We start from the raw sequence: 13771 nt of genomic DNA, 5'->3' as shown, positions 1-13771 counted from the left end.
TGCTACGGAAGACTGCACAACTGACTTGTTTATTTCTGGATTTCTGTTCATCACTATGTCGGATGATACCACCGATTCCGTTGTTTCGCTACTGTTTTCTGTATGATTCTCGATACACTGTTTCAGTTCTGTACGAAGGTCTTTTTACTCTTTCCAATTTTTCGACACTATCTTTTCAATGCTTGTGTCGAATCACTTTAATGCGACTCGTGTGACACGTTTTCTGACATTGGACTCTCCCACGATTTGTTGCGCCTTACTAGACGTCTTACGTGCTAACTCATCTACTCTTTGATTAACGTTAGACCCTGCATCCTGCACCTGGTCAACGTCAGAAGGCATCTTTTTCTGGTCAGCCATTAACGATTGAATTAGTTCGCGTGTGTTTCTCGCCTCTCTCCGGATTTCAGTAAACTGTTCATTGACTTCTGTTCGTAGTTTTTGCTGAACTTCGCGGACTTTTTCGAACCCAGCGTAAGTTTCAAATTGGAGACTATTTAATGCAGCAGTTGTCTCTTTTTTTTTAATTCGCCGTTTAGGCTTTTAACATTGCACTTGTTGCTGCTTTTAAATTCGTTAACCCTGCATTTGTTTCCAATTTTAAATTTGCTGTTTCTGACTTTTAAATCCGCCGTTTCTTTAATATTGCAGACACACTGACTTTTCGCCATCGTCACCTGTCACCATTTGATGAAAATTTTGCCGTTCGTGTCTTTCACGTGGCGTTTCACCGACTTCTGTGATTAGTGCAGACGCGCTTACACTCATTGTTTCTGTTGTATACTGTGCCGTTTGGTTCATAATTACTATATTCGGTTCAACGTACCGAAGTTGCTGGTCCTCTGACTCTATTTCTGACCCACTAGATTCGTCATTAGTTCGTTTTTATGCATTCTCCGACTGTGATACCAATCGATAAACTGCCACCATTCTCTCTGCACTATCACTAAGTTCCGTTCCGTGGCTCGCACTGTTGTAAATCAATCTCTATCCCGTCAAGATCTATAGTTTCAGGCAAACAGTTTTTCCGCCATCCCTAATCGTCTCACAAACCTCTGTCTTTCTCGTATTGCGCGATCTTGCGATCTCGTCAGCATCTTACCCGTTTCCAAAATATCACAGAAAGTCCAAAATATCATAGAAAGTTTTTCACACATCATTAGCAACGCCGTTCACTGTTTGTGGAATTTCAACCCAACTCAACAACGCCGTGAATAACTTGGCGCGCGCCAGCAAGGTCATGCACAAGCCACTTCTACACAATGACAAATATTTTTCTGCTTGTTAATACAACTTTTCTGCACTTCGGATCACACATTTACTGTATTCTGAACACTATAAATTTACATACATTGGATAACCTCGTCACAAAACAACGACACAAAAAAATTGTTTCTTTCAAAATTCAAGATTTTTTATTTTTTACTAATTTGACTAAATGCCATCCAGGCAGATCAATTGCCGTCCTGGCAGGGTCACCATTTGTATGGTGATATATTCGGTTTTTCTTAGTCTATGGCTGAGGACAACTGTGTACACGCTTTTACACAGTTTAGAATGTGACAGTGTTAAAACAGTTTTTAGGATAACGCATCTCATCAAGATCAAAAAGTGAAATAATCGTAAACACAACAATATTAAATATTAACTCTCAGAGAGTTAAATTATCCTAAAGACGACAATATTAAAGTTTAACTAGAAGTTTCATCATCATCATCATCATCATCATCATCATCATTTAAGAGTGATTATGCCTTTCAGCGTTCAGTCTTGAGCATAGCCCCCCTAATACAGTTCCTCCATGATCCCCTATTCAGTGCTAACATTGGTGCCTCTTCTGATGTTAAACCTATTACTTCAAAATCATTCTTAACCGAATCCAGGCACCTTCTCCTCGGTCTGCCCCGACTCCTCCTACCCTCTACTGCTGAATCCATGAGTCTCTTGGGTAACCTTGCTTCTCCCATGCGTGTAACATGACCCCACCATCTAAGCCTGTTCGCCCTGACTGCTACATCTATAGTGTTTATTCCCAGTTTTTCTTTGATTTCCTCATTGTGGACACCCTCCTGCCATTGTTCCCATCTACTAGTACCTGCAATTATCCTAGCTACTTTCATATCCGTAACCTCAACCTTGTTGATAAGGTAACCTGAATCCACCCAAATTTCGCTCCCATACAACAAAGTTGGTCGAAAGATTGAAAGGTGCACAGATAACTTAGTCTTGGTACTGACTTCCTTCTTGCAGAAGAGAGTAGATCGTAGCTGAGCGCTCACTGCATTAGCTTTGCTACATCTCGCTTCCAGTTCTTTCACTATGTTGCCATCCTGTGAGAATATGCATCCTAAGTACTTGAAACCGTCCACCTGTTCTAACTTTGTTCCTCCTATTTGTCACTCAATCCGTTTATATTTCTTTCCCACTGACATTACTTTCGTTTTGGAGATGCTAATCTTCATACCATAGTCCTTACATTTATGATCTAGCTCTGAAATATTACTTTGGAAACTTTCAATCGAATCTGCCATCACAACTAAGTCATCCGCATATGCAAGACTGCTTATTTTGTGTTCACATATCTTAATCTCACCCAGCCAGTCTATTGTTACCAACATATGATCCATAAATAATATGAACAACAGGGGAGACAGGTTGCAGCCTTGTCTTACCCCTGAAACTACTCTGAACCATGAACTCAAGTTACCGTCAACTCTAACTGCTGCCTGACTATCCATGTAAAGACCTTTAATTGCTTGCAAAAGTTTGCCTCCTATTCCATAATCTTGTAGAACAGACAATAACTTCCTCCTAGGAACCCGGTCATATGCCTTTTCTAGATCTATAAAGCATAGATACAATTCCCTGTTCCACTCATAACACTTCTCCATTATTTGCCGTAAGCTAAAGATGTGGTCCTGACAACCTCTAAGAGGCCTAAACCCACACTGATTAAGTTTCATTACAAAATTATTCTTACGCTTTCGTTTTGGTGTTGGCCAGTACTACACTATATCATCCGAGTCCGGTTCAAAGTTCAGCACTATTTTGAGAATGAAATTCAAGTCTATGGTGGATGGTTAGTTATGTGACAAATTGAGCAAAAGGTTACCCAAAGTCGCTCGAGTTTACAGTGGACGCAAGCTGGTGAACCAAGAAGAACTATAAAAACTTATTGATACCTTTGCTGACTTTTTTCAGCGTAAACTCTCCCTATGTTTCTCGTTATGTGTGAAAACATGTACTCGTACCTAGTCTTAGAATATGGCTGGACCATGGTACATATTATAATGCCCTCTCAGTTCTCACAAGAACAATTAACTAATTGGTTGGTTCGTTGCTCCACTGTTGGAGCTAAACGATGCTACAGCTGATTTCTAGCTAGATGTCAGCTCCTGTGAACGCAGTGTTCACCCAAATTTCTTCCCTGCGTTGTACAGGGCGTTATGCGCTCCGTTCTGCATTTGACGCCAATTCAGAGAAGAGTCCCCCTCAAAATTTCCGTCTCGTCTTTCTCATAGCCGAACTGTCTCCCCACCTGGGTTTTTTCATTCTTCGTGTCACAGCTTTATTCGACCAATAGGAGCGTTCCTCTAATTTTGTGGAGACTCTCTCTACCAATCGCAAGGGCCCTACCATTAAACTGAGTCTAAAGTTCATCTCTTTACTCCTTGCTAGTACGTTTTGTGCCCACGCCAGACGTCAAAATCCATACACGTGTGTACCACTCACTGGATACATGATCGAAAATGCGTCACTGGTCTTGTTAGTATCCATTTGGAATTTTGAAACGCAATTTTTAGAAGCTTTCTTTCCTCAGGCGGCCTGTTAACTCGCTCTCCCCTACTGAGGCACGTGGTCGGTCGTTGACCTGGCACGGGACGCCCCTTTCAATGGTTTCCATTGTATCTCCCATGGCGCAACCTTTCCTCTGCTCTCGGCCTCTGAATTCCAAACTAAAACGCTTGTCACTGCTTGTTGCACCTTCTGCTCATAGACATGCATTATATACAGGGTGTTTCAAAAATGACCGGTACATTTGAAACGGTAATAAAAACTAAACGAGAAGCGATAGAAATACACCGTTTGTTGCAATATGCTTGGGACAACAGTACATTTTCAGGCAGACAAACTTTCGAAATTGCAGTAGTTACAATTGTCAACAACAGATGGCGCTGCGGTCTGGGAAACTCTGTAGTACGCTATTTTCCACATATCCACCATGCGTAGCAATAATATGGCGTAGTCTCTGAATGAAATTACCCGAAACCTTTGACAACGTGTCTGGCGAAATGGCTTCACAAGCAGATGAGATGTACTGCTTCAGCTGTTCAATTGTTTCTGGATTCTGGCGGTACACCTGGTCTTTCAAGTGTCCCCACAGAAAGAAGTCACAGGGGTTCATGTCTGGCGAATAGGGAGGCCAATCCACGCCGCCTCCTGTATGTTTCGGATAGCCCAAAGCAATTACACGATCATCGAAATATTCATTCAGGAAATTAAAGACGTCGGCCGTGCGATGTGGCCGGGCACCATCTTGCATAAACCACGAGGTATTCGCAGTGTCGTCTAAGGCAGTTTGTACCGCCACAAATTAACGAAGAATGTCCAGATAGCGAGATGCAGTAATCGTTTCGGATCTGAAAAATGGGCCAATGATTCCTTTGGAAGAAATGGCGGCCCAAACCAGTACTTTTTGAGGATGCAGGGACGATGGGACTGCAACATGGGGCTTTTCGGTTCCCCATATGCGCCAGTTCTGTTTATTGACGAAGCCGTCCAGGTAAAAATAAGCTTCGTCAGTAAACCAAATGATGCCCACATGCATATCGCCGTCATCAATCCTGTGCACTATATCGTTAGCGAATGTCTCTCGTGCAGCAATGGTAGCGGCGCTGAGGAGTAGCCGCGTTTGAATTTTGTTGGGATAGAGGTGTAAACTCTGGCGCATGAGACGATACGTGGACGTTGGCGTCATTTGGACCACAGCTGCAACACGGCGAACGGAAACCCGATGGCGCTGTCGGATCACCTGCTGCACTAGCTGCGCGTTGCCCTCTGTGGTTGCCGTACGCGGTCGCCCTACCTTTCCAGCACGTTCATCCGTCACGTTCCCAGTCCGTTGAAATTTTTCAAACAGATCCTTTATTGTAACCTTTGGTTACATTAAACCTCCGTTGAAAACTTCGGCTTGTTGCAACAACACTGTGTTCTAGGCGGTGGAATTCCAACACCAGAAAAATCCTCTGTTCTAAGGAATAAACCATGTTGTCCACAGCACACTTGCACGTTGTGAACAGCACACGCTTACAGTGGAAAGACGACGTACAGAGTGGCGCACCCACAGACTGCGTTGTCTTCTATATCTTTCACATCACTTGCACCGCCATCTGTTGTTGAAAATTGTAACTACTGTAATTTCGAAAGTTTGTCCGCCTGAAAATGTACTGTTGTCCCAAGCATATTGCAACAAACGGTGTATTTCTGTCGCTGCTCGTTTAGTTTTTATTGCCGTTTCAAATATACCGGTCATTTTTGAAACACCCTGTAGGAACTGTGTGTTAATTACCGTCAATTGAGTGTCATCCCTTTTTGCATTACATACTGATAGGGAAATTTGCTCATTACCACCTAATTAAGTTAGGTGTCATTCACCTTCCCATTGCAATGTATAAGACCCTCATGTAAGGTGCGAATCTGACCTTCACTTATTCTGTCACCTTACACTTTTCGATCTCACGCTTGAGAATCTGGAGCATATGAGTGAAATTTAAAATTAATTCCTAACATAAAACTTTTCTTGTAGTAGGTGTAATTTGCATTTGATATTGGTACTTCGTAAATTATATTCTGTTACGTAATTTCTGTAAATGAGGTAGATAAAAATAACCACTGGTTCCTAAATAATGTCGCTTATTTGGCATGTGCTGCAATATTAGACAGGCGTATATCGTTTTATCTAGCAGACGGTGACAAAATAGGCGTCATCAAATCGAGAAACCACGCGAGTGTTGGGTACTATTCGTATCAACTCCGTTTTGAGTATTAAACGTTTGACGAATATTGAAGAGAATTAGATTATTTCGCAGAACTGTAAACTGTCGCAAGATTAGAGAGGAAAACAACTGGGATCTGAGGATTGAAGAAATGTGTACTGTCTTGCTTGTCTCCTCTCTTTACTGCCTTCATGATTCCCATATTTAATTTTATGTCACATGCAAGAGAAAGTTATTAGCTAATAGGCAATAAAGAGTGCAAAATTAGAGCAACAATTTGGGGGATACCTGTATTAAAACGACAAAGCACGCTGTCATCAACCAGCATCTGTGAAACTTTGGTCTGCGGAAAAGAACATTCACGAAATGGAGTAGTTTCTCTGAGTCCTGACCGCAACCCAGTGGAACATCTTCGGGATGTGATAAAATGTCAGTTTCTCTCCAGACGCCAGCCTCCAGGTTTCTGCCATAAAGCCAAAGGGCGAACACAGCCCATATTAAGGTTCGCTGACGCCTTTGATCGGATGGTGAACGGCCAGTATCTGGCGGCGGAGGGAGGCGTATCTTTGCGGGAGGAGAGGCAACCGACGTCCTGGCCCGCCCAGCACAAGCGCAGCCGTACTCGCTGCCACAATTCTTGTATGTTGGCGGTTCGCGCATGCCCGCCCAGACGCGGGAGATTGCTGCGTTGCCAGTTGCACACGACGCACGCGCCAAGAGAAGCAGCGCCATAGTATAGCAAGTTCGCAAACTTACATTTAGGGGGGAGCGCTTAGCTTATGAAGTAAAGCCACCAGGGCCGCATTAACCCTTGCGCTGCTACAGAGACGTGCTCCCCATATTCGCGCTGTGCTCGATTTTGTCATCACTGCACGTTTTAACGTAAGGCCCTGATGAAGGCTAGCTGCAACGCTGGCCGAAACGTTGGCGCATTTTAAATTATGACGATGCGGTCTGATACCCTGAAGAATTTTATTAAGGAAGGAAGCTGAAGTCTTTTAATTGTCCTCCTAGTGTTGTCGCTTCGTGTGACACCGCAGCATCGCTTTGTTCAGTAGCATCGGCCAAGGAAACCAAAGCGTCATGCATTTCGCATAATTGATAACGAACCGCTTTGACGCTATCAATTTGAGCTTCCCAGCGTGTGTCACTTACATTTTTCAGGGTGTATATCTTCAAATGGTCGGTCAAAATTTTCCATCTATTTACCGATCCAGCAAATAGATTAAACATTTTTTGTAACATTCCGAACAGTGTCACGGATTTTACTGATGATTTTGCCGCATCACACAATACCAAATTATAACTATGGCATCCACATGGCACAAAAAAAACTAGTGGATTTAACTTCTTAATTCTGTTCTGGACGCCTTTATTTTTCCCCTTCATGTTCGCGCCGTTATCGTAGCCCTGTCCTCTGCCGTCATTAATGTTAAGGTCAAGATCACTCAATGTTTTTAAAATGCTTTCTGTGAGGCCTTCACCGGTTGTATCATCTATTTGCAGAAATGAGATGAAATGTTCTTTTACACTTACGCCATCCTCTGTTATGTCGGCGCATCTTAAAGTTATCGAAAGTTGTTCTTTGTGGCTTATATCTGGAGTACAGTCAGCTATGATTGCATAATACTTTGAACCCTTTATGCGGGATACGATTGTAGACATAACGTGTGATGCCATGAGTTCTATTAATTCATTTTGTATATTTTTGCCGCAATAATGGTCAGCCAAATCACCATTCAATGCCAGTCTGACGTGCTCTTCCATGATTGGATCAAACTTTGCCAATAACTGTACAAGACCTAAGAATTTTCCATTATTTGGGGTAAATAAGTTATCTGATAACCCTCTGAATGCCATATTATTTTCAGCCAAATACAAAGTAATGTGCATCAATCTTTGAAGCACATTGCTCCATCGTAAATTTTCTTTAGAAATTAGCTTTTGTTCTTCCTTGTCAATAGTTAATCCAGCTGTAAACCTGATTTCAGCTTCAGTCCATTGAGTAAATGCTTTTTTGTGGTTAGGACTATTTTCATGCAGTTTCAGAGCTTCACTTAAATGTTTCCAATTTCTGAAACCCACAGTGGTAGTCAAATTAGTAGTTGACTTTAAATCAAACAGTCGACAACAAAAGCAAAAGACACTGTCGTTTGATACAGAATAAACTAGCCACCGTCGTCTGATAGTTTCTTCGTTTGATAGTTTTCTTGTGTAATGAGTTGAAGAGAAATGACGCCCATTTTCATCTTTTGGAAAGTTATTTAGACATACTTGTGAGGATCCACATATTATAATGCGATCTATATCTCTAGCATTAAGTACTTTTGGCCACGTACCTACATCAGAAACATTGTATTCTTTTATTGCAAGAACGTTGATATTTTCATCGACCACAGATGTCATGTGTTGATTTTGACTTGGAGAAATATCAGAGGATTCATGCAAACATGTACTGCGCTGGTCAATTTGATCACCTTCAATGGGTGATTGTATATTTTTTGTGTATAATTGTTCACAGTGTGAAGAAATATTTGCTGATACATGGACTTTTGATTCAATATCTGAAGTATTTGCCTTAGAATTTCCTTTAAGGTACTTATAAATATTCATGTGCTTTTTAGTTTCTTCAAGAACTTTTTCTTTTTCAGCTTTTCTTTTCCGATTTTCTGAACCAGAAAGCTTTTTTTTTAATCATTTCCTTCTCTTCTGGCATGATTTAATAATTTGACAAATTATTGCTTGGACACTGCTCTATTTCGCGACCACAATATTCGACCTATAACAAATAAAGAAATTCACCTATCAGTAGACGTAACTAGAAAAAAACCTGAACTGAAAGATAAAAATGTTTTTCGCACCTACCAGAAAATTAAAATGTTGACACAGTCACGACACTCGTTTCACTCACAATTATTCAGTCACGAAAACATGACCGCTGCCTCCGACTCTTACTGACAATTACTGACATGCGGGTGCAAATCGTAGCGCTGCCAACATATGCAGTCTAACAAACATTGTGTGGCGCTGTATTATTTCAGTAAGTTAGGGGAGAATTCTCTATGAATGCAGTGCACGCATTGCATGATCTATTAATTAATGTACATGAGTCATTAAGTCACAAATATTCGATATATATTAATTAAATCATAATGTAATGTATATTTCACAGTCTGTATTTTCTTTTATTTGGAGCGACCGGTAGTTTCTGTTGTAAACGAGAGATGGTGCGGCTGCATGGGCTCTTCCTTGTTGAAGTTCTTGAAACAAATAAGAGAGGCGCTTTGGTAGAGCCCGTGCTAGCCCGCGTCAAACATGGATGGTTGCAGACAATACGAAGATTGCATTCAGCATGATTTCTCTTCTGGTACCCCGAATTCATCGCGCATTCGTGAGATTAGCGACGTATGTTGAATGAGACTGAATAATATTTTAGTTTCGCGAAATGGGTGATTGTAAATTGTAATTTTTTTTTACATGCGTTTAGTACGTGGCGCCCCTTGGGCCCCGGCGCCCAGGGCGACCGCCCGAGTCGCCCCACCCTAAAGCCGGCGCTGAGCACAGTACAGTGCAGCGAGACAGGGCGAGGCGAGTTGAGACGTCAGCGGTGACCGGCCATGCTCGGTTATCCGCGTGTCCGGAGTCCGGACATCAGACATGGGGCGAGTACGTGACCGAGCCGAGTCGTATGGGGCCGGACACGAGCGGCTCGGTCCCCCCGTCAACAGGCGAGCCGTCACCGGTCAAACACAGAGCGTTGCAGCACTCTAGTATGTAATATTGAGAAATATTACGTCTTCCGTGACTGTAATAAAAGTTTTATTTATACCAGAGTCATTTCCCGTTTTTCTAAAAAGTTCTGATTAAAACAAAGTTGGCGAAGTACACAAAACTGAATTATGGACGTAATAAAACATAGAAACTAAAATATACTGTCAGTGAGGCGCATGGCGCAAACAATTTGTGTTTGTCACAACGGACAGCAAATACTTGCCAAAACATAGATCAGTCGACGAAAACACTGAATACGGTGATGTTGCCAAAGCAGCGAAGCAAAGAATGGCGTCAGACAATCAAGTAGCTCGGCAACGTACGAGCCGAAATTCTTATCTAAATAATACTTTTAATACTGTCGCAAAAGAATATCTCTCGATATGAATAGTAAAACAGCGACTGCGGAAGAGAAGGTATACAAACAAAACAGATAATATGAATATTGTTGTTGTAATTGTTTTTAATTGCTGTGAAAAGTAATATTGGACGACAAAATTAGAAAAATCGAAAACTTATTATGACTATAATGAAGAGACAAAGCACTAGAAATTTCAAAAAATTACATTCAAACGATAAAATTCATGAAGTAAGACAATTCGATATTGTTTTCAAATAAAGGAAATATTAAGCACCGAACAAGGTTTGAACTCAGAACCTTTCACTTAGCAGCCAGGCACCTTCTCTTCTTTTTTTTTTTTTTTTTTTTTTTTTTTTTTTTTTTTTTTGCTCGTACACCCCCTTTCTTTTTTTTTCCTAACAAGAGAAATAAAACAAAATCATAGCCATCCCACGGAGCACCGCCACTTGTGTCCCTGCCAAACAAAAATGAACTCTTACCTCTTCAGGCGTTGCCTTCCTAACTATCCGTAACCACCCGCCATCGAATATGTGTAGAAACTACACTATACGGGACTAACGCGTGTGCATAAACCCACATAAACTCGATGAAAGGAATGGGGCAAGCGTATTTCTAGTAGGGTGCGGAAGGTATTTTTTATTTTTTATTGTTTTTTTATTTTTATTTTTTTCATTTTTTAATCTTTTTTTTTTTGTTAATGTACATATCAATGTGCGAACAGTCATAGTTGATCAAGCCTGGAAAACTAAAACAGAATGAAGACATTACCGAAGATGCTGTTGTGGTCTTCAGTCCTGAGACTGGTTTGATGCTACTCTATCCTGTGCAAGCTTCTTCATCTCCCAATACGTACTGCAGCCTACATCCTTCTGAATCTGTTTAGTGTATTCATCTCTTGGTCTCCCTCTACGACTTTTAACCTCCACGCTGCCCTCCAATACTAAATTGGTGATCCCTTGATGCCTCAGAACATGTCCCACCAGCTGATCCCTTCTTCTTGTCAAGTTCTGCCACAAACTCCTCTTCTCCCCAATTCTATTCAATCTTTCCTCATTAGTTACGTGATCTGCCCATCTAATCTTCAGCATTCTTCTGTAGCACCACATTTCTAAAGCTTCTATTCTCTTCTTGTCCAAACTAGTTATTGTCCATGTTTCACTTCCATACATGGCTACACTCCATACGAATACTTTCAGAAACGACTTCCTGACATTTAAATCTATACTCGATGTTAACAGATATCTCTTCTTCATAAACGCTTTCCTTGCCATTGCCAGTGTATGTTTTATATCCTCTCTACTTCGACCATCATCAGTTACTTTGCTCCCCAAATAGCTGAACTCCTTTACTACTTAAAGTGTCTCATTTCCTAATCTAATTCCCTTAGCATCACCCGACTTAATTCGACTACATTCCATTATCCTCGTTTTGCTTTTGTTGATGTTCATCTTATATCCTCCTATCAAGACACTGTCCATTCCGTTCAACTGCTCTTCCGACTCCTTTGCTGTCTCTGACAGAATTACAATGTCATCGGCGAACCTTAAAGTTTTTATTTCTTCTCCATGGATTTTAATACCTACTCCGAATTTTCTTTTGTTTCCTTTACTGCTTGCTCAATATACAGATTGAATAACATCGGGGAGAGGCTACAACCCTGTCTCACTCCCTTCCCAACCACTGCTTCCCTTTCATATCCCTCGACTCTTATAACTGCCATCTGGTTTCTGTACAAATTGTAAATAGCCTTTCGCTCCCTATATTTTACCCTGCCACCTTCAGAATTTGAAAGAGAGTATTCCAGTCAACATTGTCAAAAGCTTTCTCCAAGTCTACAAATGCTAGAAACGTAGGTTTGACTTTTCTTAATCTAGCTTCTAAGATAAGTCGTAGGGTCAGTATTGCCTCACGTGTTCCCATATTTCTACGGAATCCAAACTGAGCTTCCCCGAGGTCGGCTTCTACCAGTTTTTCCATTCGTCTGTACAGAATTCACGTTAGTATTTTGCAGCCGTGACTTATTAAACTGACAGTTCGGTAATTTTCACATAAATAACATGAAAATAAAGCCACCACTTGGTAGGTAGGCTTCCCAGCGACTGCGCCCACTGATAAAGATTGTTCAATATATGATCGTTTGCAGTTCGTTCTGACCTCATCTACTACTGCCTGGAACATTCCAGCTACACGGCGGGCTGTGAATGGCACTCCAGAGGTAGTTTGCGAAGCGTTGTCGATATCTGGTACGCCCGGAAATAGCATGATGTCTTTCTTGCAAATAGGGCCAGAATTCAAGTAAATTCTTGTGTCCGTCACGACAGAAGTAATGGACCGCATGTCCACGTATCCAGGTGACAGAGTTGGTTCGACTCGTGGGGTAAAATGTCTCATTCGGAAACAATAACGTGCGTGCAGATATATGCTCCGGCCTAGCTCGCAAGAGATAAGCCAGCATCTGCCGCACAAGGTGCCAAACCGGTTCCGCCTCTCCACAGCTGAGGCGGTGCTCGTCAGAATCTACCGTATTAAAACCCACACAAATCGGAGATTCTGCCATGTGGATATTGTAGAGACGTTCTCGCGTCACCAGCTTCCCATTAACGACTACGTACCATTTGGAAACAACATCGGACTCAAGCACGGCATCGTGTACAGTCTTCCACACCACGCGCCACCGTACGTCAGGATATTTTAGTTCGACCACATTTAGTGGGCAGCGTTAGAGCATGTCGTGATACAGGCGTTGAGTTGTGGCCATTCGCGGTGTCTCGAGCGCTACACTGCAATAACTTTGTTCTAAATAGAAACGTCCTACATAAAAGAGGGTCGCTGGGATGTCCTGCAATGGCACGGGAGCTCTTAGTGAAGCAGGTTGCAGCGCCGTCAGGAGCAGACTCGTGAGGCTCGTAGGACAACGGAGCAGCAGACATAAATGTGAGCTAACATAGAGGGCAACGGCCCTGTCATGGACGTTAACTAGGCCGAGACCACCTTTGTCCTTGCGGAGGGTAAGAGATACGTATCTGATCTTCAGTAACATACCAGCGGTGACGAATTAACCTAGCGCTGCCATAATGCTACGAGCCAAGGGTTTCGGAATGGGTAGCGTTTGGGCGACATGCGGTATGCGGGACGCAAGGTATACATTGGCATAATACGCCCGCTGAACGATGTTGAGGGATCGCAAGCGCTGATTTGCAATTCCGGCCCTTATTTGGTGAAGAAGACGTCGATAATTGAGCGTCGTCGCGCGTCGCATGTCGTTCATGAAATCTAAGCCCAAGCGGCGTACAGTATCACTGAAGCGTAAGGGGGCAATGTGTTCCTGCGGTAGCCCAATCCCGATGCTCAAGGCGACGGACTTGGCAACGTTGATTTGGCTACCAGAAGCTGTACCGTAGGTTGCAATCGAGTCCAAAGCCGCAGCCATATCGTCAGCTCCACGTATGACGATCATCAAATCATTCGCATAGGCGGTGCAGCGATAGATGGAGCCGCCGAACTGTATCCCAGTGAGCCTGTCTCGGAGACCACACAACAAAGGTTCTAAGGCCAACGCAAATAACAATGTTGATAATGGACGTCCCTGTCGTGCTGATCGGCACATCAGCATGGGTGCCGTCAGTCTTCCATTAACAAGAAC

The 13771-nt window shown here is 42.4% G+C and overlaps 1 protein-coding gene across 1 annotated transcript in view; it reads left to right on the top strand.

The window, feature by feature from the left end:
* The first annotated feature begins 12463 nt into the window (after positions 1–12463).
* The window catches only part of LOC126176674 (transient receptor potential-gamma protein-like), a 361376-nt gene continuing 360068 nt past the window's right edge, over positions 12464–13771 (top strand). The window contains 1 exon segment of the mRNA XM_049923834.1: positions 12464–12535. Coding sequence (XP_049779791.1) covers positions 12464–12535 — 72 coding nt within the window.

The sequence above is a fragment of the Schistocerca cancellata genome, chromosome 3 (genome assembly GCF_023864275.1).
Source record: "Schistocerca cancellata isolate TAMUIC-IGC-003103 chromosome 3, iqSchCanc2.1, whole genome shotgun sequence".
In the NCBI taxonomy this organism is placed as follows: Eukaryota; Metazoa; Arthropoda; class Insecta; order Orthoptera; family Acrididae; genus Schistocerca; species Schistocerca cancellata.
Note: the sequence above shows the minus strand (reverse complement) of the source record. Positions and strands in the feature narration are given on the sequence as shown.